The 25260-nt window shown below is 42.5% G+C and overlaps 5 protein-coding genes across 10 annotated transcripts in view; 1 reads left to right on the top strand and 4 right to left on the bottom strand.

Annotated features, from left to right (window-relative positions):
• Positions 1–15019, bottom strand: part of nup93 (nucleoporin 93) — a 31460-nt gene extending 16441 nt beyond the window's left edge. For 2 of the 4 annotated variants that reach the window (XM_061676287.1, XM_061676285.1), the window contains exons 1-3: positions 13275–13421; positions 12253–12435; positions 11844–11961 (exon numbers count right to left, since the gene is read on the bottom strand). In XM_061676287.1, the coding sequence (XP_061532271.1) occupies positions 11844–11961; positions 12253–12431 (297 nt within the window). In that variant the 5' untranslated portion in view covers positions 12432–12435; positions 13275–13421. Of the gene's footprint in view, positions 1–2982; positions 3000–3103; positions 3331–11843; positions 11962–12252; positions 12436–13274; positions 13422–14927 lie in introns of those variants that run through there. The other 2 variants (XM_061676286.1, XM_061676288.1) reach the window with 2 other exon arrangements.
• Positions 14447–15830, bottom strand: steep1 (STING1 ER exit protein 1). The gene has a single exon (XM_061676292.1). It carries the CDS (start codon positions 15727–15729, stop codon positions 15052–15054), a length of 678 nt encoding a protein of 225 aa, XP_061532276.1. The 5' UTR covers positions 15730–15830; the 3' UTR covers positions 14447–15051.
• A 690-nt stretch (positions 15831–16520) lies between these two features.
• mt2 (metallothionein 2) lies at positions 16521–17258 on the bottom strand. The gene is made up of 3 exons (XM_061676267.1): positions 17149–17258; positions 16956–17021; positions 16521–16735 (listed from the first exon to the last, which is right to left on the bottom strand). Exons 1-3 carry the CDS (start codon positions 17171–17173, stop codon positions 16644–16646), a joined length of 183 nt encoding a protein of 60 aa, XP_061532251.1. The 5' UTR covers positions 17174–17258; the 3' UTR covers positions 16521–16643.
• LOC133402484 (lathosterol oxidase-like) lies at positions 17026–24043 on the top strand. Of its 3 annotated transcripts, XM_061676263.1 has the most exons (7): positions 19151–19471; positions 19585–19671; positions 20103–20324; positions 20894–21026; positions 21133–21233; positions 23120–23248; positions 23343–24043. In XM_061676263.1, the coding sequence occupies exons 3-7, from the start codon at positions 20115–20117 to the stop codon at positions 23607–23609; spliced, it is 840 nt and encodes a 279-aa protein (XP_061532247.1). In that variant the 5' UTR covers positions 19151–19471; positions 19585–19671; positions 20103–20114; the 3' UTR covers positions 23610–24043. The 3 variants fall into 3 exon arrangements, with proteins under 3 accessions (XP_061532246.1, XP_061532245.1, XP_061532247.1); XM_061676262.1 differs by lacking the exons at positions 19151–19471; positions 19585–19671 and adding an exon at positions 17026–17385; XM_061676261.1 differs by lacking the exon at positions 19585–19671 and having other exon boundaries at positions 19150–19445.
• On the bottom strand, positions 21638–25258 carry anapc13 (anaphase promoting complex subunit 13). The gene is made up of 2 exons (XM_061676266.1): positions 24987–25258; positions 21638–24393 (listed from the first exon to the last, which is right to left on the bottom strand). The coding sequence occupies exons 1-2, from the start codon at positions 25083–25085 to the stop codon at positions 24268–24270; spliced, it is 225 nt and encodes a 74-aa protein (XP_061532250.1). The 5' UTR covers positions 25086–25258; the 3' UTR covers positions 21638–24267.
• Between the last annotated feature and the right edge of the window lie 2 nt (positions 25259–25260).

The following is a 25260-nucleotide window of genomic DNA, read 5'->3' as shown; positions in this document are numbered from 1 at the left end:
CATGACATAAAACTCAGATTTGCCATCTTCTAAATGTTGTATTTTATCATTTAGGACAAAGTGCTTATCTTATAGAGGTTAAACAGAAACATGATAGTACACTGAATAAGCTCCAGTGTTGCCTTACAATTTAAATACAATGAGTAATCTAAAGATAATGTACTAGATAAATGAACAAATATGTCAATATTGACTGAGGAGACAAAGACAGAGATGCCCAGGAGATTTGTAATTGGATTCGCTTTTATTCTTTCACGGTTTTGCAGCCATTGAGATCAATGCATCTGCAACAGGGACAAAAATTGGTACTTCTCATTAAATGCCCTGAGGAAGGTTGTACTTTTCTGAATTTATGTACTGTAACTGAATGCCTTCTGACCTGATGGAAGAGCCTTTCATGCTGCCGCTGTCAGATAATAGCTCATCTATTCAATAATTATGCCATTTTGGTGCTATTTGCTCGACGGCGGACAGGATCATCTTAGTTGCAAAGAAGGATGCGACAGCTATTCTTGGAGCCAACAAGAGAGGATGCTCGCTTACAGAGAAGTGAGCACTCTTGGCCTCCTATTTCCTCCCTCATCACCTCTCTTGTGTACCGTATAAAAGCCACCTGCTGGTTCATTTTCCGACCATTAGTCACATACATTCTTTGGCGTATACAGTATTTCCAAGTCTTCCTTTTCCCCCTGAAACTGAGAATACATGCAATTTTACCATCACTGACCAGATTGTCAAAAACTAAATGTAATCCTCATGATGCAGAGGGATCTGGTCAACACGTTCACCATCATATTACAAAGTTTACAATTAAGATTTTTAGCTATTACTAATACTAGAGGTCTTGCAACTATGTTTTTCATGTCTAATTAATTTTAACATAATTCGTTTTCCCATCAGCAAACATCTGGGTTTTATAGGTCCTTGCAGCCCAATACATTTGAGCCATCATCTTCTGTATGCAGAGATTTTTTTTTTTTTTTTTTTAAATACACTAACATTGTCTGAGTAACAGTACACTGCGGTTATCTACAACTACGTATTGCTATTTTTTCGAGAAGCTAACCATGGCTACAATATGAGAGGTCTGACCTGCCATGTTGGTGAAAAAGCAATAGTAATAGCGTCTAGACAATTTTAACTTGCTTAAAAAAAACAAGAGCCTGTGCATTTACCCTGCTGATAAAGATGTAATACACGTCAGTGAGCCAGCCTGTATAATAATGAATATAGATCATTCCGATCATCATCTTTGTCTCTGGCAGCTATCTAATTATCCATCCAACCATTTTCTCTCTGGGCAATTTAGAGTCTTCAATCAACCTACCGTGCATGTTTCTGGGATGTGGGAGGAAACCGAAGTACCCGGAGAAAACTCATACAGGCATGGGGAGAACATGCAAACTCCACATAGGCGGGGCCGAGTGCATCCCGGTCCTCAGAACTGTGAGGCAGATGTGCTAACCAGTCGTCCACCGGGCCACTCTGTCTAATTATTATATCTGAAGGGGAGGAGAAATTATATGTCTTTGCAAAACAGGCGGTGCGAGAAGAGCTGCTCATTCGGCCAGAATCTTAAACAGTAGTGACACGTTGAGAAACACAGTAGTATCTCTGCCGCATTCTTGCCTCAAATGAACTGCAACCAGAATGATTTTTCGGTGCAGTGTTTTTGATGTCAGCACAATTCACTCTGCCAAAGAATACGCCGAGAAGACATTTTTTGGTGCCAAATGTATTTTGATAATGTAGCCCTTTGGGGTGGCCAAAAAGACCATTGGTCTGACATACAAATCTTTTCCTATTTAGGGATCATGTTTCATGTGTGGGTAGTAGGAAATTCATTTTAGAACAATCTGGGAAACAATGACGAGGAACTAATATGTACAATTTGGTCAGTACATGACGGCTGAGAGCGACATGTTCCTCAGCCTGAGCAGTTGACTGCTGATGCTTCAATTCTTCCACACGTTCAAGCGCAAACTGTCAAATAAAGCCAGTGCAAAGCAGAATAGAGATCAAGTTAAATCACAGAAAAAAGGAAAACGAAGAAAAATCTACGCAAATTTTCAAACGGTCGACATGGTGTGTAGCGTAGCGAAGGATGTATGTTTTCTGGAAGCCCCACCCTTACATTGTGCATCCTCAAAGACCTACTAACCACAATGAACATTTGCAGCCAGTTGACCATAAAAGCCCTGAAGCTTCAACAGCACAACCACAGGGAAAAAGATAAATGCGTAGCTTAAGTGTGTAAGAACATTACATAGGTCAAACTGAGTGTGGATGGTCTTTAAATCAATGGAAAAATAAAGCAGTTTCTAACATTGTCTTAATTTACCCTAACAAGATTTGTAAATGTCAACATTTTTTCTTAATTGGAGGGGAAAAGTGGCTATTGTATCGCCATGCACGTTTGGTGAGTGACGCATGTCTGGTCTCACATGTATGTTAACATGGACACATGGGCTGGTTCACTGCGCCGGCTCATGCGGGCCGTCTTTCTTCGATAGTTGGTCTGCAACTGAATGCGGCCTTTCTGCATTTGCAGGGAAATTTGTCACTTTGTCACGAAGTGTGTTACAGGGATATTCAATATAGGAGTACGGCACGCGAAGAGTGTTTGAGAGAAAATAAGGGTGGGCAGCATATTCTGAGTGCATGGCATTTTTGCCCTCACTTGCCATGACACAAAGAGCTGACCAGTGCCCTGCGTGTGCGCGTATGGAGAAGAAAAAAAAAGAAAAAACAACACACTACACATGCATACACCACATGTAAGCACATATGCTAATCTTATTTTAATTAACATTTTCAATTAATTACATTTTAAGTACTTTCACGTTATATTGCATTTGCCAGTGATCAATAATATAAGCATAGAAAAGAGCAAGGAAGACAGACAGGTGAGAAGTGTTAGAGACAAAACAGATACCGGTCTAATAGTGTGTGCAGAGATTCATGTGTGTGGGTAATACTCACTCATGCTCAGTGGCTGCCTGGCAGAAAAGAGGACGTGTGAACACAGAATAATAATTTAAAAAAATATATATATATATATATATATATATATATATATATATATATATATGTATATACATACATATATATTCTTTGTCTGTGCCCAGGTTTCCGGGCTTTGACAGAACAGGAAAGACCTGCTTTGCACTTCGGTTTCTCCATCCCTCCATGGTGTTCCGTGTCAGGGAGGCGGCAGCGGTGACAGTGGCCGCCATTCTGGGGCGTGTTCCCCTTGCCCTGTATGGCCAGCATGGCAGTGCGCCTGCAGCCCTTTCCTATCTGAAACCAGGCCACTGACTATGAACCCCAAAGAAGTGAGTGCAAGTGCCAAATCAAGACTCACTGGAGGTGGTTTTATTGTCAGAGGGCCATACCAACTGTGGAGGCAGACACAGGGGGGATGCATGGGAAGGAACTATGGATTCGTAAAGGGTATCTGTTCATACCATCAGCTGACTCCCCCCTCCCACAGCCACATATCATTACTCTCGTTCACGTACTCCCTCACTTCATCTAAACATTGCTGACAGCCCTCCGCCTCCCACCTTCCTCCATCCCACTCATTTTATTTATTTTTCATCCATCTATGCATCCTTTCGTTCCATCCCCTCTCCTTCCTCAATGCAATTATAGTAATGGATTTTTCCCTCCTCGGTTGATGGCTTCCGACATCCTGTCTTGAAATGAGGCTAATCGTGCTCTTAAGGGTCATGTTTAGTTAATGAAGGGCTTCGGAGACACATTGGTGGGGAGAGTTGGGTGGGGGGAGCACACAAAGCTAACATGTTACTCTACACACCACTTGTAGTCACACTCATTCACAGCGGCATATGACATAGCTGCAGTCGTCGTGTGCGAGCCAGCACAAGCTAGAATAGCGAGCTGCACGTGCCGCACATGCAAATTCATTCATTCATAATCCCAGGAAGAGTGTGGGTACAAGTAACCGCCCGTCACTGACACACTTATCCAACACTGCTCACACACAGACAGACACACACACACGCATCCTGTGTAGCCGTGTTCATGTAGCGCTGCAGACGCTCTGTGCTCAGCCAACTGGATCTGCTGCCATCACTGCTGAAGGATGAGTGGGTATGTAAAAAGACGATGGGGGTGGAGGTGGCGGGGGGCAGAGGAAAGGAGAGGATGTAAATGAGAAAAAAGACAAAATATAAACTGTAAAAAAAATTTAAAAAAATAAAAAATGGACACGAGCATGGTGAGAGACCAAGATGGAAACGGGAAAAGTGAGAAGAGGCCACGGAGATGCAATCAATAGCAGTTGGATGTCATTTGCCCCCCCCCCCCCCCATCAGCAATGCTCTCAGCATTCCACGCCTTATGTTTCACTATTATATTCATTTTTGGGGTGCTCCAGAGTTCCTCGTTTTTCTTTGTTACACTTTCGTTTCCTCCTTTGCCACTAGGGGCATGACTCGAGGGCATGGAGAACAAAGCAGCAAAAGCAACTAATCCATGACAAATGGGTTTTCACCAGAATTTCTGTCTCATAGCGTTTGTAAATCTAGCCGCTTCGAACGTCTGACAGCGTCACCTGTCTGGAGTTTCAACTCCCACCTCTGGCAAAACTTCAACAATGTCCCGAGTGAGGTGGGGGACATTGGAGTCCAAGTGGGCCACGTTCCAAGCCTCCATTGTTGAGGCGGCCGATCGAAGTTGTCGCCATAAGGTGGTATTACCCACACACGTGAACCCTCAACTGGACACTGGCAGTGAGGGATTCCACCAAACTGAAAAGGGGGTACCAACAGGCCAGGCGCAATTCAGCTTTGTTGGTTGCCGAGGCAAAAACTCCAGCGTGGGAGGACTTTGGTGAGGTCACGGAGAGCAACTTGTGGGCGGCTTTGAGAAAATTCTGGTCCACCATCCTGAGTTTCAGAAAGGGGAAGCAGTGCACCTTAAGCAGGACCACCCGTCTTCGATGTGCAGCAACTCCGTACACCAGTTGACTAACATGCATGTGATATGGTGTTCATTCACTAATGAGTTCCATAGACACGCTATAGGCTTGAATTGCTTCTGCTGGGACCACTAATAATAACAACACAGGTTGTATTAAGATATCAACTTACATGTTCTTAAAAGTGTTTAGACACTATAAAAGCATCCCACCGCACCAATCATCAGTAGCACTGCCTTGCTCATTTCCCACATCCACAAAGAAGAATACGATTTGACTTTGTAAAGTTACTTGTCATCAAATATCTAGACTGACTATTGTTCTGCTCTGGTTTACACCCCTATTCCCTCGTCCGTTCTGTCCCTTTGTCCTAAAACCCTTTTCTGTCCGGCTGCATTTTCAATGAACATCAGAATGATTAAAAATAAGATCTAAGCAGAGGAAGTATTTGACGGAAATCAAATGTTTCTGTTAAACCAGAATTTCGCCGCTGAAACATAATACTTCTCAGAAACATACTGTACATATACGCATGTAGCCGACTATTAAACCTTCAGTCTGGGACCATGAAACTCCACAGCTTTCTTCAGTAAATTCCTTTGTAATTTGTGTTCACTCAAACGTTAACAATTTACAAAGCAATTCCCTTGCTGTGTTGATGCGTGTTGCACTGGAACCACAGAAGCATGTATTAGCTCACTCATGCCTCACATACTAGGTCGAAATTGCACACAAACATGCGCAGACACAGGCAGTGTTTACATTCACCTCGATGACAGTTAAAGTATCACTTGTCTAAGGCTAACCCATCCACCACCTTATACTGCTATTACGGAGCCCATCCTAGCTGACACAAGGCAACGGATCGGCAGGGCATTGATTCCCTCCTGCCCCCCACTTCATATCATACATTCCTATCAACAAGATTGATGTGTGGCTTGTATTTCTTGATGTATAAAGGATTTCACTAGCAGTAACCAGAAAAGGGAGCAATTATTTACTGTCTGAACAGGCTGCTAACAATTCAGCAAGCACACTGAACAGACAGGCACTCGTCTCCATGTTAATGCAGTTACATTTTTCTCAACAGGAATCAGGTTCAACCTTCTTTTGTTACATTGGGCTTGAAAACTGAATTTGAAGAGCTTCTTGCACAGTTCCTTCGACTCGGCTACCTATCTGTTCTGTTAGTGTGCTTTTTTTTTTCTCTATAAAGTTTCAGTAGGATAATTCATAAGACATGACAAAAAGGCCATCTTCTGTAGGCTTTCTTTAATTTTTCCGCCACCTAAATTAATTGATAGGCCAGGCATGGTCAACTCAACAATTATAAAGACAACACCATCACAAAGAGTCACACAAACCACGGATGCTCAAATGACAAAGTAAAATAAAAAAAGCAACTTGTTTACTTAATTGTATTGTTTCTGTTAAGTATGTGGCCCCTTGACTGTACTTTGCCCACCTGTGACCGAGACAATCCGGCTATATCTAATATTTAGTAAAAATGTACATATACAGCACTGATAGATGACTCTCGTCGTGTGTTAACCATCCCCCGTCGCCTCCTGTCCTGTCCAGTCCTGTCCTATCTTGTCCTGTCCTGTCCTTCCTTCACAGGGTGTAGCACGACTGCCCCATACGACACTCATATCTAATGTGTCATTGTTCTAGGTATATAATGATTTACTTTCCTCATCTTGTTTACAGTTAGTGCTTTGTCTTTTGTGGTCTTCTTTTCTCACACCCCTCTAGAAACCTTGTTCGGTTCGACTATATATCGACTGATTCTCAATAAATATCTATTAAAACACTAAGAAACCACAGCGGCAGCTTAAAAAGTCCACTGTGACATAGTAAAACTGCTCCGGCATAAAAGGGATACAGATGCTCCTTTCTGCTAGACCTAACAGCCGAACAGGACGCAAAAAAAACAAACAAACAAAAAAAAAAACATCCTGTTAATTTGTACGTTCCTTTTCATCAATACGGCACATTTCTTTAAATATCCATGCCAACAGTTAAAAAGAAGTTGATGATGTTAGGGTGACAGTGGCCCAGGTACAAAGTGTGAAGGAAGCTCTTTGATACAGAACTTGTTGGATGTCATTGAATTGTGCAGTTATAACTCATATTGTACACAGAATGCAGTGCCTTGAAAACGTATTCATAACCCTAGAACCTTTTTCAATTTTACCACCTTACAACAAGAAACTTCATTTTTTAAATTGAGATTTTTTTGTGATCGACAAACACAAAGTAGCACAGAATTGTAAAGTGGAATGAAAATGACCCACAGTTTTCAATGTTTTAAGAAAATACAAATCTGAAAAAGGTGGGATGCATTTTTGTATTTAGCCCCCCTGCGTCAATACTTTGTAAAGCCAACTTTCGCTGCAATTACAGCTGTAAGTCTTTTGGGGTATGTCTCTACCAGGTTTGCACATGTAGACACTGAAATATTTGCCCATTGTTCTTTGCCAAATAGTTTAAACTCAGACAGATTGGATGGAGAGCACCTGTGAACGGTCAAGTTTCAAGTCTTATCACAGATGCTCACTAGGATTTAGGTCTGGACTTTGACGGGGCAATTGTAACACAAATATTATTTGCTCTAAACCATTCAATTGTAGCTCTAGCTTTGTTTAGGCTAATTGTCTTGCTGGAAGATTAATCTCCTTGTCTTTAGCAGCCTCCAACAGGTTTTCTTCTAGGGTTGCCTTGTATTTAGCTCCATCCATTTTCCCATTAAGTCTGACCAGTTTCCTGTCCCTGCTGAAGAAAAACATCCCCACAGCATTATATTGCCACCACCATGTTTCACAGTGGGTATGGTGTGTTCAGGGTGATGAGCAGTATTAGTTTTCTGCCACACACAGCATTTTGCATTTAGGCGAAAAAAATTCAACTTTGGTCTCATCTGACCCAAGACACCTTCCACATGTTTGCAGTGTCCCCTACACGGCTTGTGGCAAACTGCAAATGGGACTTCTAGTGCCTCTCTTTCAACAATGGCTTTCTTTTTGCCACTCTTCCATAAAGCCCAAATTTGTGGAGTGCACGACTTACAGACCCTTTCCAAAAAAAATTAATATCATGGAAAAGTTTCTTTATTTCCATAATTCAATTCAAAAAGTTAAACTTTCATAGATTATACAATCAGGATCCACAATTTAAACAATTTCAAATGTGTTTATTTTCAAATAATTTGGGCTTCCAGCTAAAAAAAAAACAGAAATTCAATACTGTGAAGAAATGACTATTTACTTCTCAGTTATTGTAGTACTTTCAAAACTATATGTACATCTTCAATACTTGGTCGGGAATCCCTTTGTTTTAATCACTGCCTCGATGCGCCGTGACATTGAGGCAATCAGCCTGGGAGTTATCGAAGCCCAGATTTCCTTGATGCTTGCTGTCATTTCTTCTTTGTTGGTGGGTCTGGTGACCCTCATTTTCCTCTTGATAATACCCCATCGATTCTGTCACATTTTGTTTTTTACGGTGAGTTCCTTTATCGTCATGATGCTGTTGTTCACTAGTGTTCTCTAACAAATCACTGATCAACGGATCAACACTTCACACAAAAGTGTATTTATACTGCGAATAAATTATACATGTGGACTCTATATGCTAATGAGGTGACTTCTGAAGGCAATTGATTGCACTGGATTGTATTTAGGGGTATCAGAGTACAGGGGGCTGAATACAAATGCACACCACACTTTTCAGACTTATATTCTCGTAAAATTGTGAAAAGTGTACATCAATTTCTTTTCACTTCACAATTATGTGCTGCTTTGTGTTGGTCAGTCACATAAAATCCCCACAAAATACATGTGAGGTTGTGATTGTAAGGTCACAAAATGTTAAAAGGGGTATAAATGCTTTTTCAAGGCAATGTATACTGTGTCATCAACGACACGTGCCCTGCATCTGTTCCATGCTTCATAAAATACCACGACAATGACTTACAGAGCAAACATTGTTATACAATGCTAACACTTGTGCTAACAACCTTCCTAGGATCTAGTTGCTAATGTGAAGTCGTGGTTTGCCTCCACACAAAAGAAATTATTCTAGTCAATTAGATTTTGTGTGTGCTTGTCTGTGTGTACTCCGATGCTGCCAAAAGCTAAGTGCACTACTGGTCAATCAGTCGGTCAGAAGCACCCAGGCTAACTTACATCCGGTGCCACAAGAGGAGCGAAAGATGGGAATGGGGATGAAAAAACACTTAAGGAGAAGAGTGAAATTGAATCAGAGAGGAGTGAAGGTTTGAAGGATGCTTTCTCCAGATGGCATGTTTCAGCTACTTCAACAGATGTTCAATAGTATTTAGATCAGGGCTCAAATTCCTTGTGTGTTTTTCGACATACTTGGCAAATAAAGATGATTCTGATTCTGATAGAAGATCACTTCAGAATAGGCCACCGCTTTGCTCTTAGCCATTCTTGGGTGTATAATCCATCCATCCATTTTCCGTACTGCTTATCCTCACTAGGGTTGCTGGCGCACTCACATTCACACCTACGGGCAATTTAGAGTCTTCAATAAAGCTTCCATGCATGTTTTTGGGATGTGGGAGGAAACTGGAGTACTTAAGAGAAAACCCACACAGGCACGGGACAAGATGCAAACTCCACACAGAGGAACCCAGGTCCTCAGAACCAGTCGGCCACCGTGCCGCGGGTATATAATATAAATATGTAAGATATAAATAATTCTATTGCACCACAATTCAAAAGCAATGTCTAATTGTCACTGGTTAATTTTCATAAAGTGTTTATTTATCATTACTTTTGTCAGATTCACATTATTTCTGTGACCACTGTGGGTTTTGCTTCCATTAACAGAGGCGTACCAACACTTTTGTCCATGTGTGCATCTCCAAGGACGACAATACTCGTCTGAGAACTGAAAACAAACCAAAAAAATACTGTTTGGACCGATTCATGCAGGTGTTCCCAACAAAAGAAAAGAAAGATCTGGGAGAATGACAGCTGCTGTTTGATCAGAGAAAAGAACAGTCTTGGAGGGGATTTGGGGGGGGGGGAGATACATGGTTTGCCATCAAACTCAAATGCCAAAAAAACATGTCACATCCCACAGAATTATCTTTAATTGACTGGAGGAGGACAAGAGGCTCACAGATTTGTGCACTGACTGATTAAAATCCTCTCTGCTCATGGAGCTAAATTTGCTGAGCGATGGTGCTTTAAAGGACGCCCTTCTATCAAAATCTATTTTTTCTACTGTTTTATTCCTAACAGTCCAAAATTAGTACCATATGTGACATGGTTTAAGTCTGACATCTATGCTGTTTGTCGATACATATTGTACAAGTACTATGCTCGTACTGCTTTGAAAATCGACGACATGAAAATTCCAATTTTTCTACAAGTTCGAGATTTAATTTAATCCACATCAACTGCTTCTTCCTCTCAACACTCACTTTCTTTGGGAAGGGACTGCATATAGCGCTTCATCTACACAATCACAGGGCCCAAAGCGCCTTACACAGCCCCACATTCACACACCAATGAGCGGCTACTGCCATGCAAGGCGATGCCAGGCCCAGGAGCAAATTAGGGTTCAGGATCTTGCCCAAGGACACTTCACCATGCGGACATTTGGAGCCGGGATTCGAAACGGCGACCAATCGGTCACTGGACAACCTGCTCTACCAACTGATCCACAGCTGCCCAATCAAGTGAAAACAAATGTAGGACTGCATTTCAGAACTCTTCTCTCCCCTGCTACGTTTCTCGTCTCGTCTCGTCTTTGTCTGGTCTGTGCGCAGTGAGTGATTACGGCCTGAGATGCTGACTTGATCGGCCGAAGAGGGTGGCCGAACTCATATGTGATTGGTCGTTACGGTTTGTCACTACCGTAAAGCCTGTAAGTTGTAATGCTGCGCCACTTAAAATCAAAGCCCCCCCATCAGTCTTGACTCATCAACATTCTTTTTTTTGGGCTACGGTGTGGGTCCGTACGGGACTGCTTCTGGGTCTGGACGCCGGACCCGGACCGCGGCCCGCCAGTTAGTGACCTCCGCTGGAGCATAAATCGACAGAACGCCAGCATGTTGACGTAGTGCTAGCATTAGCTAGCGAGTTATATTATCTGCTTGCAAGCCTTCTTAAAAGTATGTGACCATTACCCCAAGCTCTCCTTGGACGTCCCCGGTGACGTCACCACATCTCAGGACTGCTACGTGTGTTGTTTGAACGGTTATAATGTACTGTAAAGTGTAACATCGGTGCTAATCTTATTAGCATCTCTAGCTTTTCTTATCACCGTATGCTAGCACTTAGGTTAGCAGACGTTCGCTGTTTAATTATGTTTTAGGTGACAGTTTTACAGTAAAGAGCTGCTGGGAGTGACTAATTAGATGAAGCAAGAAAGTTTTGCCTCTTGTTTCGAGAATGTTTTGTGAGCACTTTTCAAAGTACAATTGTGATTGGTAGACTGATGCGTGCAGTGCATGTTGGGTACCAGAGTTCTTTTCCCCCTACATCGTCAGCGCCTTTGCGAGGTTGACTATCGTGCATGCGCACATCGAGATGACGATGATCAAACAAAATATTGTGCAGCCCTAGCACACACGTACTAATAGGGCTGAATTTGAGCCACAATAAACTGTATTTTCTGTCTGTCTGGATTCCCTGTGGCTCCATGCTGCCTCTCATTCTTGGTACTGTGACAGACATCTGGTTTGGAGCAGGAGACTTCCGATAGTCAGTGCAGGTATCACTCTGTGGGTTACCGTCTCCCTCAAGTACACCACACACAATAACTACATTCCCATTGTTTTTTCCACTCAACATGTTCGGGCTCTACATGTGTACTTAGCTTTAGAGCGAAGTGGACTCACAGCCTCTTAATTGAATCCTACCTGTATGTCAGTGTCTTTAACTGGCTCCAGTGGCTCAAAGGTAGTAGCTGCACTTAAACTCTCCAGTCGCTGCGAAATGTGGAAGATATCCAAACCTCTGGAACCGAGGAGTATAGACCTGAGGTAGGGACAGAGAAATTGTCTGCGATGACTGATAGTGAGAGTAAAAGACCTGTCATTTTGCCTGTTGTCCACTAGAGGGTGAAATAGACATTGTTGCACAGCTCAATGAAGACTGGATCTGGTGTCAGTGAGCAAAGTTCAAATTAACCTATCAGACAGGAGTATTAAGTAGAAAAGCAACGCTGAAAAATATGTCGTAAAAGGCTACAAACGCATCACATCAAAGAATGTCAAAGGACGTTACGCCGTTTGGCTACACGAGTTTAATTGAGGGCAAATTCCTTACGCTTTTACGTCGGCAGCATCCTGCGTGGTGCGGGTGAGGGTGCGTGATCGAAGCCTCTCCCCTGCCTGTTGGATCTCCTGAAGGTTCCTCTCTACGTGCGGCAGCTCTGACACGGCCTCTGTCTCTGCAGCCAGCTGCTTGGCCTGTTGCAGCAGCTCCCCGAAGCCCTCGGCATCCATGCCTCTGTGTGGCGGAATGAATGCAAATAGACATTACATAGAAAACAAAGCAAGGTTTGTGATGGTAATCTTGTATTTTCAAATGTCCATTAGGAAGGAAGGAAGGAAGGAAGGAAGGACGGATGGAAGGAAGGAAGGCCGAGAGGGCCGTTATGACTGTGAAACCATGTAAAAGTATAATCGCTTCCTCATATTATTACATACAGTATATACAAAAAAATTATGATCTAATAATAATGACAATGTGTTCAATTTATTTTAAAAAATGCTTGCAACCGCAAGGTTTTTAAAACTGAAGACGCTTTGCAATTTTGCAACAGATTTAAGAAAAAGCATGAAGTAGACTGTGAGACGCACATGATTTGGTTTCGTGGACTACATAAAATGATGTGGCGGGTCTACTATAACTACAACGATTATTCAGGATTACATACACGTGTAGCTATTGTGACCGGGACATATGAATTCATATGAAAGGAAACTACATTAACCACCCATGGGAAAGAAACCACTGATGTCATAAAACGTCAAACACGTATCTCCTCCGAAAAATCTCTCCTTTGACAGCTGGCTATCTAACTAGCACAATCATCAACACCAGCTATAATTTCTGCCATGTGTGACCACGATCAAAGGTGGTATGAGGAAAACCTTGCGCCTTTACAGTAAACCCGGTGCCACATTGGTCTCGCTTTGACGTGTAGGCTACATTAAGCGTGTTAGCTTTGCTGTATATTCAGAGGCGATTAGCGGTTAGCTTACGAGCTAATACTAACTCACATGGAAAAGTCGTAGCTCGACTTCCAAATACTTTTTTTTGCACGTAGTCACAATCTTCCTTACCTGCGGTTTGAGAAGAAATAGAGTCTGGACTCTTCACAACGCACGATTTAAAAAAAATGCTAGTAAGTGCAGCAGAATACCATGCACCTTAATAGTATATGTATGGTTATCTATGGTTATTCGCCCCGGCACTTCAGAGGGCGAAGCTGATTGGACGAGGCAGCAGACCCGCGCCGGATATCCCACTTGCTCGCCCTCTTCAATAGACAGTATTAGAGCTCGTCACTCCCCCAGCTGGTTAATAACAGTACTGCAGAAGACACTCAGTGCAGTCCACTATCCAAAAGGGCTTGAGGAACTAGTTATCAAAATGACAACACAAATTATTTGATGCAAGTTAAGAATCATGAGAGAAACTAGCATTCATACTAAACTACTCATTTAAATTTATGTTAAAGCGGTGGCCGTTTCATCGCTAGTCTTGTAAACCTATCAAAAAATCATATGCTGTGGGTGTGGTGTGAGGAACACACCAAGCGACATTTCCGATAAGACGAGGGAGGGATATCTATCTTAGAGAGGACTGGTTGCTCTACGCAGTATGTACTATGTACAGCATAGGCACAAACAACAGTCAGGACCCATCCCCCCCCATCCATCTCGTCAGCTGGGGTGAACCTCAACGTAAAGCCGGGGCGCAATCCCACTTGCTCGGTGCCTCTCTCTCTCACCGTGGGGGACTCCAGAGTGGAAGAGAGTCCAATCTCTGGTACCAGAGCCCAAGCCCTGTGTCGAGGCGAGCCCGACTATATCCAGCCAAAATTTCTCATCCTCGCACACCAGTTCAGGCTCTTTCCCTGCCAGAGAGGTGACATTCCACATCCCTAGAGCCAGCTTCTGTCGCCAGGGATGGGATCGCCAAGGTCCCCGCATTCGGCTGCTGCCCAGCTCTCTACACACCCCCTTGACTCCTGCCACAATTTAAGCAATTTATATTCAACATTCAGATTTAGAGTTCACATGTAACATTTTAGATTTAGCATTGAGTTTTAAGTTTTTAAAAACTATTCAATATATTTTAAGTTGACAAATATAGCAGTAAATGTGCCAAAATAAGCAGCACTCAAAAATGCACACTAGGTTATTTTGTCTAATTATTATTACTGTTTGGAGTTAAATGTGACAAAATGCAGCTCACGCCACTTTACAGACAGACACCTAACCCCCCAACCCCCTTTTTAAATGTATTTATTTAGAAGACAGTTTTAACATTCGGCTTGTGACAACATACTACTGGGGTCCTCGTTGTATGATGGAGCTATAGTCTATCACTATCCTATGCTAATGCAGTAAGTAGTAAAGTCATCATTACAGTAAATATTTACATGAAAAACACTGACATCGTTAAAAAAAAAAAGAAGTACGGCAGTAACAGTGAGACGTCGTTTGAATTTGTGGTTTTAACACTTAAGTCAGTCTGGGGTTCTTCAGAAATGAATTTTTAAAAATTAATTTAAAAAAAAAAAAAAAAACTTTATTTGGTCGAAATACAAAATAACATTGATTTCCTCAAGTGAGTACACAGTGAACTGGGCACATATAGACAAAGCGCCATTCCCAATGTACAATTTAGTCTTGAATGAACCTCACATGCATGACTTGCAAAGTGGAAGGAAGCCGGTGTACCCAGAGAAAAGCCATGCAAGCACTCACCAGCAGTACACCACTGCGCTCCCCTACAAAATGACATTTTAACCAAAATGTCCACCACAAGTGCCTTTTGTATGGCCCCACTTGAAGTCTCTTCACAGTGTTCGTGTCCTTCATCAGGCCTTCTCTACTTGAACTGATTGTCAATCAGGGTGCCCTTCATCTTGGCCCTCTTGGCCTCCAGCTCGGCCAGCTCCTGCAGCCTCCTCTTGCTCATGCCCTTCCTCTCCAGCTGCTTCTCGATCACTTTGGCGTTCTGGGCGTAGGAGTCGGCCACCTCCCTGGCCTCGATCTCCTCCTCCTCCTCGTCGATGGTGGACACGGTGACGGAGCTGAACTTGCCCATGTCTTTGGTTCGCTTCGTCATCATCACGCGGACCTTCTTGGGTGCCTCGGGCTGCTTATGACTGTACATACTGGTGTTCCCGATCCCCTGCCCGAATTTGACCACCGCTCCTTCCACGACGAAGGTGGCCTGGGTGTTCTTCTCCTGGTGCTGGTAGAAGAGCAGCAAGCCGCACTTGGCGCACTTCTTGCGGTACTGCCTCTCGATGCCCTCGGCTCTCTTGATGTACGTGTTCTCGTCCTGCTCCACGTTGCAGAATTTGTGCGCGCGTTTGACGGCGTCGATCACCCGGGCTCGGTCTCGGGGCCTCATGGGGAGCTTCTCCAGCTGGCAGTCCAGGACCAGCACCATCTGGCCGCACAGGCAGTAGTAGACATGGAGAGGCTTTTCTCCGTCGTCGTACTCCTCTCGGTCTCGCGTGTCTGAGCACACAACACTTCTCGACACGACCTTCGGCATGTTGATTTAATTTTAAACAAATATATTCGATGTAGGTTACGCGCTATTGCCTAACCGACATGGCGTTAAATCAACAGCTACGCACCGTATGACGTCACTTCCGGTGTACCGCACTGTAATATTTCCTACGGGGAACTAAAGTCAGCATTGTCCGAAAGTTCCGGAGATGGGCAAAGTCGAATTAAAAACCTTTCGTTTTGTTTTGTTTTGATTTTTTTCAGTTACGCGTTTACGGTTTTAATAACGTTGATATAATTGAAGTAGGTTAAACTCATAAATTTTGTCAAATGAGAACTTCTTTTTTTTTTGCACTTCTGATCCAAGTCAACAAAATGCCAGATCATCAGATGCCTCTAAAACTACATTTCTCAAGCTTCACTAAGAGCCACATTTTAAATTGGGGGGGGAAATCCAACAACCAAAAATGTCACAAGTGGAAAGACATCTTAATTATAAGCAATATTAATCTCCAGAGGAGACCAAGAACTTTTAAACATTTGATTATCCATCCATCTTTTCTAACACTTATCACCAACTGTCTTGGACCCTACCCACCCCACCACAAACTGTTTTCCATGCTGACCTCTGGCAGGAGGTTTCGCAGTATCCACATCAGAACATCCAGATTCAGGGACAGTTTCTTTTCTCTGACCATACAACTGTTGAACACTCATACATAATAATAATAATAAGGAATTAATCCCGATGTAACAGCCACCACCACCCTCTGTGAACATACTACGATTTAAAAAAAAAAAACAACAACAACAACCACCAAACACACAACTGAATTCACATTAAGGAAAGCATTTATTTCAGTCCTGATCAAATACAAAATACATGACAGACAGGGCAGGTGCCCATCAAATCAGCGAATCAAATGACGGTTGCATCCAGATGAAGGCAGAAGCTCCTCACTGACAGCAGCTCGTGTCACACGTCTTCCCTTTGCACACGCAGCCCGATGCACACTTGCTGCATCCGGCGGGGCAACAAGAGCAGCAGCCTGCAGGAGGACGACAAAATAAATAAACACCAATATCCCCACCACCACTAAACAAAATCCACGAGTGCCTATACCAAGATATTTTGTGACACGTTAGAAGCCCAGTGGGAAAGGGCTTTGAAAAAATAAAATTAAAATTTAAAAAAAAAACCTACTAGGATTTAAAGACAAGCAGTGAGCATTCCTTCTCGGCGGTTTAAGTGAATGAGTTTTGACTTACTCTTCTTGCAAGTGGTGCAGGAGCAGTTGGTGCATGTACAAGATCCGGCGCATTTGCAGGTTCCAGCTGTGCGCGCGCACACACACACACACACACACACACACAAATCAAAATCAAAATAAGGTCAGATTTAAAACGAATCAAACACAATAATTAGCCACACAGGATTGAAGCGGCTTCGATATGTACTCACTCTTGGAGCAGTCGCAAGGGTCCATGCTGCGTGCTGGTCAGATGCTTCGCAGAATGAGCAAGTGATGGTCGTCGTCGTGGGTGAGTGGCGGAGTTAAGCTGCCGTTTTATAAAGTCCAGCGAGCAGCGGGGCCGTGTGCAAGATGCGTTTGTTACACATGAGTTTGTGCACACGACCTTTTTGGTTTAAACGTGCAGCCAGAAGTGGGAACAGAGATTCATCTCAGGCGACCACATGGTGTGTTTTGTGAACATTACGTAAACCCATTTACTCCATGGGGTCATTCAAAGATGACTGTTTATTTGAAAAGGAAAACGTGAATTTAAAGGAATAATTAAGGTCATTACTTGTTGTAGCCTATTTAGGCTCCCATTAATTGATGTGGATTGAGAATGGGCATACGTTATTCAGGTTCGCTTTGTATTTTTTTGCATGTGTTTGTGTCATAATGTCATTGATTGTTTAGAAGCCCGTTAATCGTAATGTAATACAGAGTTATCACGTAAAAAAAACTAACAAAACAGTTTTACTTATTCCAATCTGGGGAATTTCTCAAAAACGATTTGTATTTTTGTGTCCTCGTCATCTCGAGGTGCACACGGCACTTAAACGCGCCACTCGCCCTCAAAGGCGCTCGTGAGCAAAACAATCAACAGGCTGTGGCGGTGCGAGGTGCTGCCTTCAAGGACCGTGTGCAGTGGGAGAAAAACAAACAACAACCTTTGACTCATTCGCATGTCAGTTGTGTGCAAAAGAGGTGGGCGTGTATTGAGGACGACTCGCTGTCTACCCGATGCGAATTGAAAACGGTATTGGTGGATAGCGTAACGTTCAATCGCACTCCAAAATCGAGTCGGAATGCTTTTCTCCTTTCCGGAACAAGGTGTTTGCACTCCTGCCGATCATGTCAAGCCATGATAGGTCATCATCATCTGTCCATGACCATGAAACGAGGGAAACGTCGACGCCCCCCATTCTTCCTGTCGAAAGTCTAAAAACAAGGGTGGCCAAAGTATGGCCCGCAGCCCTCACAAGGCCGGCTCCGTTCTTTAATATCATATTTGTTGCATTCCTAATATTGATGAATTAAAGTGTCTGTATGCATCTTATCTCATTAGATAATCGAGGAATTCATTATTGTGCATGATGTATTGCACAAACTCGGACTGGTTGCCAGCCAATCGCATACACTTAGCATTTTTTTAATGTATTTTATTGAAGGATTGGTTAATTAATAATTGTTCGAAGATGAATTATTATTTCATTTTAAAAAAATAACTATTCTACAGATCATTTTTTTTAATTCAACCTTTTTTTTCTCTCATTTTCAAACGACCTGGCCCATCTGCAGTCAGTCGAAGCCCCCCTAAAATTTGAGGGAAAAGTTTTAAACTGTATGTCCTTTTTAAGCAATCTAGATCCGTGTAAAACCATACAGTTCTTGCAAGCATCAATCCCAGCACCCCTAAACCTCTGATCCTCGAATCGCCCCAGCCTATCTGTCTGTTGTAAAAATCGAATGGAGCCACTTTGTAAAATTCTACTTTGGATACTTTTAAAATACACAAGTTTTTTTTTTACGGTTCTTGTTTGAGTATTCCAAAAAGTTGTACAAATATGAATAAGTTAAGCTTTAAATTGGGAAAGTATTTATTACGCTATTATGTGGTACATGACGTACTAAAAGAAATCAAATACAGAGTTGAACTGACTTTTCTATTTATTGAATTTATTATTATTTTTTTTTAAAATGGAAGCTTTATTTACAAATGACAATTCTGTCCCTTTTCCTTATTATTATTATTATTTTATTTTTTTTCTTGTATACTTCCAGATTGTAAGAAGAAATAACGCATTGTTCACTTTTTCATGCGTGGATAGAAAGCATGATATGTTTAGTTGGCATGTATAGGACAAGTCTGACGGGATGTTTTTGAAATATATTTGTGTTCCTTTCAGCAAAACCACACCAGACTGTCGCAGTGGGCGTCGACATGAAAGGGCAAAATGTTCTGAGTCAATAAATCTAACATGGGAACATACAGTCCACCATCATATTTATTTCAAATGGTGCAATGTCAAGAAATGGGAGGCAACTCGTTTTAGGACAAAACAGTTGTTTGTATCATTCCATACTGTGTGAAGTTACGGCCGATCATAGCAGACATGATCAAATATGAGCTCCGTTCACTGTATTTGCTGAGCGTGCTGGGATCTTGGTTCGAGTCCACATTATGAGGCTGCGAATGCTTCCAACGTACTCGTGGCACATGTCTGCAGGAAAAAGCAGCGAAAGGGTCAGCTCGTCTCTCTAAAACTTTGAGTATGTAAAAAAAAAAAAATCCATATTCAGATGATGAAATGAGAATTTGTGTCAGCAGCACGTGGCTTAGTTTGCATCGTACAGTCACAGTGTTGTTTTATTCGGAATTACAGCTGGTGAACGTACGTGCGTTGAAAGGTGGGGAAGGACTTTTCGACTGTCTAGGACGCTTTTCACAGCTGGCCTCGGTCCCGTAGCAGGTTCGTTCAGCGTAACGATGATGAAAAGTACACTTTCGGAATACGTTGCTTATGATTCTGTCTCTAAGGCTGCATTTTGTTTCTCATGTTAACACTTCGTGTGGTTGGAGTGCAGCTGCATACTTTCCTTTAATAGCTGCACTGTGACAATAAAGTATAGAAGTGATGAATTCAAACATTTTTAAATGGTCATAAAACTTGACGGTGGAGATGATTGATCTCATTTTGGTTGCGGGCCACATTGCTCAGAAAACTGTTATGACTGGTGAAAGCCATATTAACGTGTAGTCACCTCATCATACACAATCGGGGACACCAAAGCTTGTGTTGGCTACAGGATGGAATTTTGCAAGTATATGATCTGATAATCATGTTTACATGATCGGATTAGCTTTGTTGTGGTAGATAATAGTATTATCGTTTCCCAACAGACAGACAGTGGCATGGATCATGTGCTGAAAGTTGCAGACCGTTACGTCTTCACTCCACATGTTTACCCAGCGTCGTGGCCCGAGGGCGGGGCTCTGCGTCAACTCATCAGCCTGAGCCTGCTGACCAACCTGGGAGCACAAATGGTTTACTTAGTCTTTGGCACACTGAGTTTCTACTTCGTCTTTGACCACAGGCTCATGGAACATCCACATTTCATTGAGGTGGGCTGTTGAATACATCTTATATGAACATTCTGTTATAAATGTGAGCTTTCTGCAAGAACGTCATCCCAAAAAAATCATTGCTGTGGGCGGAAGAAATGCAGTATTAGTTTTATCAAAACTCATTCACTGCCAGCCTTCCTCGTCAACGTGGATATTTGACTTCTAAAGCCGCCAATGGCAGTGAATGTGTTAAAGGTCAAATGTGAATAGATTATTGGGGCACTTGCACAATACAATGAGTCCAAACACTTAATATAAACGGGTAGCCATTTGTGAAAATTGGTTACCTCATTGAGCCACATCAGAGTCAAAATATTAGAAAGAGTTCTCAGTATAATGCAGAGCAGTTCTACACCACCACAATCACAAGAAATGATAAATGTTGGTACAAAATGAGCATTATGTTTGTAAATGCATATTCCCTTGTACTATTGTAGCTCACTAGATTGTGAAAAGACTACCTTATAATGTAGCTGGTCGGTGCAGTTCCAAATCATAAAGTCAAATTAGCGGATTCAAAATAGGCGAATCAAACTCTTTACTATTTGTCTTTTATCCAACGATAGAACCAGGTAAGGAAAGAGATCCAACTTGCAACGACCTCCCTCATCTGGATGAGTTTCCCGACAGCGGTGCTTTTCTTCTTGGAGATTAGGGGACACAGCAAACTCTTTGATGATGTCAGCCAATCTTCTCAGGGTGAGGGTCATTGCACTGAAGAAGAAACACACTCATTCCAACAGTTCTAAGCAGCCATGCATTAATACAAACGTTCTTCGACCCAAGTGCTTTGCTTGTGTGTCAGGCTGGCCTGGGGTGTTCCTGAACATCGTTGGATTCTTGTTCTTTACGGACATGTGCATCTACTGGATACACCGCTCCATGCATCATAGGAGTATCTATAAGGCAGGTTACAATATTCAACTGCAGTAGCCATATAGAGTCAAGAGTAACATGATTGATTGGTCTAAACTGGACAATCTAACACCTTGTTTAAAAGCCTTAAATATTCAGTCATATTCTACAACCCCAATTCCGATGAAGTTGGGACGTTGTGTTAAACATGAATAAAAACAGAATACAGTAATTGTTGTGGGGCGAGGTTCACCTCTTTGTGAGCATGTGCGTGAGAAAATAGTCGACCGGTTTAAGGACAATGTTCCTCAACGTGCAATTGCAAGGAATTTAGGGATTTCATCAGCTACGGTCCACAATATCATCCAAGGGTTCAGAGAATCTGGAGAAGTCGCTGCGTGGAAGCGGCAAGGCCGAAAACCGACATTGAATGCCCGTGCCCTTCGATCCCTCGGGCGGCACTGCATCAAAAACCGGCATCAAGGCGTAAAGGATGTCGCCACGTGGGCTCAGGAACACTTCAGAAAACCAATGACGGTCAATACAATAACGTTTATCGGTTTGAACGTTAAACATCTTGTCTTTGGAGTGTATTCGATAAAATAGAGGATGAACATGATTTGCAAATCATTGTATTCTCTTTTTATTTATGTTTAACACAACGCCCCAACTTCATTGGAATTGGGGGTGTAATTAATTTGGAGAACCATTGGCACAGTGGCATAGTTGGAAGCTCCGTGGTTACAATCTAATGTAGCAATGTACGCAATGTTTGTTGACTTGTTCTATGGTTCCACGAAGTCTCAAAGTGCGTGATTGAAAATTAAACGGGCCTCCATGAAACTTTGTGGAGGGTTGACATGTTCTGAGAAAGAACTTTGCGTGTTTGATATGAAAAGTGTACACATGCATGTTGAAAAGGCAGGTTTTTGTGATCTATTACAAAATTTGACCCGGATAAATACATGTTTTTCCCCACCATTAATGTCACCTATACAACTCAATAGAATTGAGAAAAAAATCTTTGAGGAAAGTAAAAATGATCATCTAAAATAATGTGGTTGCACAATTGTGCACACCCTCTTCTGACTGGGATGTGGCTGTGCTTAAGGTTAATCACTCACATTCAAACTAATCAGCACACACCTGCCACCACTTAAAGTGCCTCTGACTCTATTCCAGCTGTTCTAGTAGGCTTTTCCTTAATTCTTTTCTCAAATTATTTTAGCATGTCTATAGTTTTTGTGCTAGCACATACTGCCATTTTGAACTGTTCGTAATTCCTTCCACCAAAGCATGATGCTGCCACCGACATCCTATCTTTCGGTGATAACAGTGTTGTGTTTGTGCCAAACATACCTTTTGGAATTATGGCAAAAACGCGCGATCTTCGTTTCATCCGAGCAGAACACCTTCTCTCACCTTTCGATTTTGTTATGGTTGGGTTCGTACAGGTCATAGGTCATATTAATGGTGGAGGAAGTTTTGAAATGACGCATCTTGGTCCAAAAATGTTTTAATGACACAAAAACCTGACATTTGAACAGGGATGTGTATCCACTGTAAGTCACAATATAGCAGTCCCCAAAGCAAATGCTCAAAGTCCCATCTATTAGTCTCCATGAACCAGACAGTCGCCTTGAAAGAGACCGACAGTAATCGACGAACAAACAAAATTACTTAGGAATTTGTCTTTTTGGTATGAGTCATGAAGATGTTCCTCTGGCAAAGAACCAAAATGGTGGAGTCCCCTCATTTGAAATACTTCTTCTGATTTGTCTTTAGGATCTCGGCTTCTTATTTTTGTCTCGTGCTTGTTGTCATTTCAGTTGACTTTCAGGTTTCAAAATTTGAGTTAGAAACTCTTAACTCTCTGGACTGAGACAATGACTGAACCACAGCGCACCTGATTTGCATCTCCTTCCTACTCCCCTCAGTACTTACATAAGCAGCATCATTTCTTCAAGATCCCCACACCGTTTGCAAGCCACGCCTTCCACCCACTCGACGGCTTCCTGCAGAGCTTACCCTACCACGTCTACCCTTTCGTCTTCCCGCTCCACAAGGTGATTGTGGAAGGTGATTAATCCACATTGAATTGACTGCATTCTGTAAAGGCTCTATTAATGTACAGTATATTTTGGACATTTTGCATTTCAGGTTGTTTACCTGTCCCTCTTCATCTTCGTCAATATCTGGACCATCTCCATCCACGACGGCGACTACCGCATCCCCGGCCCCTTGATAAGCATTATAAATGGCGCCGCCCACCACGTGGATCATCACCTCTTCTTCAACTACAACTATGGACAATGCTTTACTTTCTGGGATCGTCTGGGAGGCTCCTACAAACACCCTTCAGGCCTCCAAGGGAACGGACCACATGTCCACATCCGCAAGCTTGCGGCAGACACTCTTAGGCAGTGACAATTGTGTAGTGGTCAGCATACTACTTTGAGGCAGTGACAATTGAGCAGTCGTTAGAATATTACTTACAAAGTATTCGAGAGACAAGTTTGGGAAGTTGCAAGAGAGAATGTTTTTGTGTGTGTTGCATGCATGCTCATAGAACAATATAATTGTTATATCTGCATGACCCTGCACAGGATGGATAAGGAACTGATACATTGCAGTTTCAGTGCTTGAACTAACTTGTAAGGCCTGCTTTCATTCCCTTTTTGTTCTCCGTGTCCAATGAAACCACCAGGGTCGTGTGTGTCTTCGGTTTTAATTATGTTAAAGACACTACCAACTATTAACATAAAAGGGTGACATTCAAACGCGAACCTGCCTCTTCTTAAACTGCGTGGAGAGATTTAGTGCAGATTTGAAGACGTCAATTAAAGCACAATGTGACAACATAGAGCTGATGAACATTTTGTTAAGTGACTGCTCCTTAATTAGAACACCCGAAAACCTGCAACGGTTAATCGTGAGATAACATTCATGAAGCCACGCTGCATACCATATGTGCAACTAAGATTAGCAGACTAAAACATCCCAACAAAGCAATCAGAGCTTGCTAAAGCGTCCCAACGAAGATGTGAACAAAGCTGATGTTCTCCACTCCCATGCCAGTAGTGATTCAACACCCGGTGTTCTGAGTGTTTTCATGGAGGCTCTGGAGGGAAAGGTCTGTCCACTTCATCTCTTGTTCCTTCACAGACTCTGTGGATCCCCCATTGTCCTGCTCAGCCTCAGGGAGTTCGCTCTGAAAGGCAGCAACAACAAAATGAGATTACTCTAACCAAATTACTGTGGACTGGGTGGGCTCCCTCCGGGTAGTCATTCCTCCCGCAACCCAAACATACGTAGGCTGCGAGATTTTAAAACGAGCAAAAAAAAATAAGACTCCATAAAAAAAAAAGTGATACGTTGAAAAGCAAAAACTGAGGCTGGATGAATGGACAGGAGTATAGTACGTCTGTTCGAGGTAGTAATCAGACCGAGTTTATGTTCACTTGTTAAGACTGTAACATTAGGCCACATCATTCGGGGAGAGATACACGTACAGTCAAAGGATACAACCTAAAATTGTAACTTTCCTACTGTGACTTTGAAGTTTGTTTTACTCCCTTACAATCAGCATTGTTCCAAATACTTTACTGTAAGTAAAGCACTGATGTGTTACCCCCCCCCCTCCCCCCCCTCTAAAAACACAACTAATGCTTGTGTTTTTAGAGGGGGGGGGGGTAAACATTTGTCTTGAGAAATTTGACATTTAGCTTAACAAAGACGATATAACGCACGGTTGTCCGTTTCTAATGTTAACGTCGGTTGACAAACATGCATGAGCTGACTTACTACTGGGATTGTGACATCCTCATAGGGTAGTCTGTCTTCCCTCCAGGCATCATCGGTTAGATCCAAAACTCTTCCGTCTCGTTGGATTTCACTGTCCATACTCAGAATATGACCTGCTTTAAACTTGACGGAACCGCTCCTTCGACAAATGTATAATATATTCTTAATGTGCGGCACGGGGTGAAGATTTAAATCAGTTCGAAATTGAGACGTTATGTGGGTTGCATTAAGAACGGCGCGTGTTTTCAGACGTCATACTCCGACGCGTGGCGAT

The sequence above is a fragment of the Phycodurus eques genome, chromosome 5, assembly GCF_024500275.1.
Source record: "Phycodurus eques isolate BA_2022a chromosome 5, UOR_Pequ_1.1, whole genome shotgun sequence".
Classification (NCBI taxonomy): domain Eukaryota; kingdom Metazoa; phylum Chordata; class Actinopteri; order Syngnathiformes; family Syngnathidae; genus Phycodurus; species Phycodurus eques.
The sequence above is the reverse complement of the archived record's forward strand: the minus strand, read 5'-3'. Positions and strand labels throughout refer to the sequence as shown.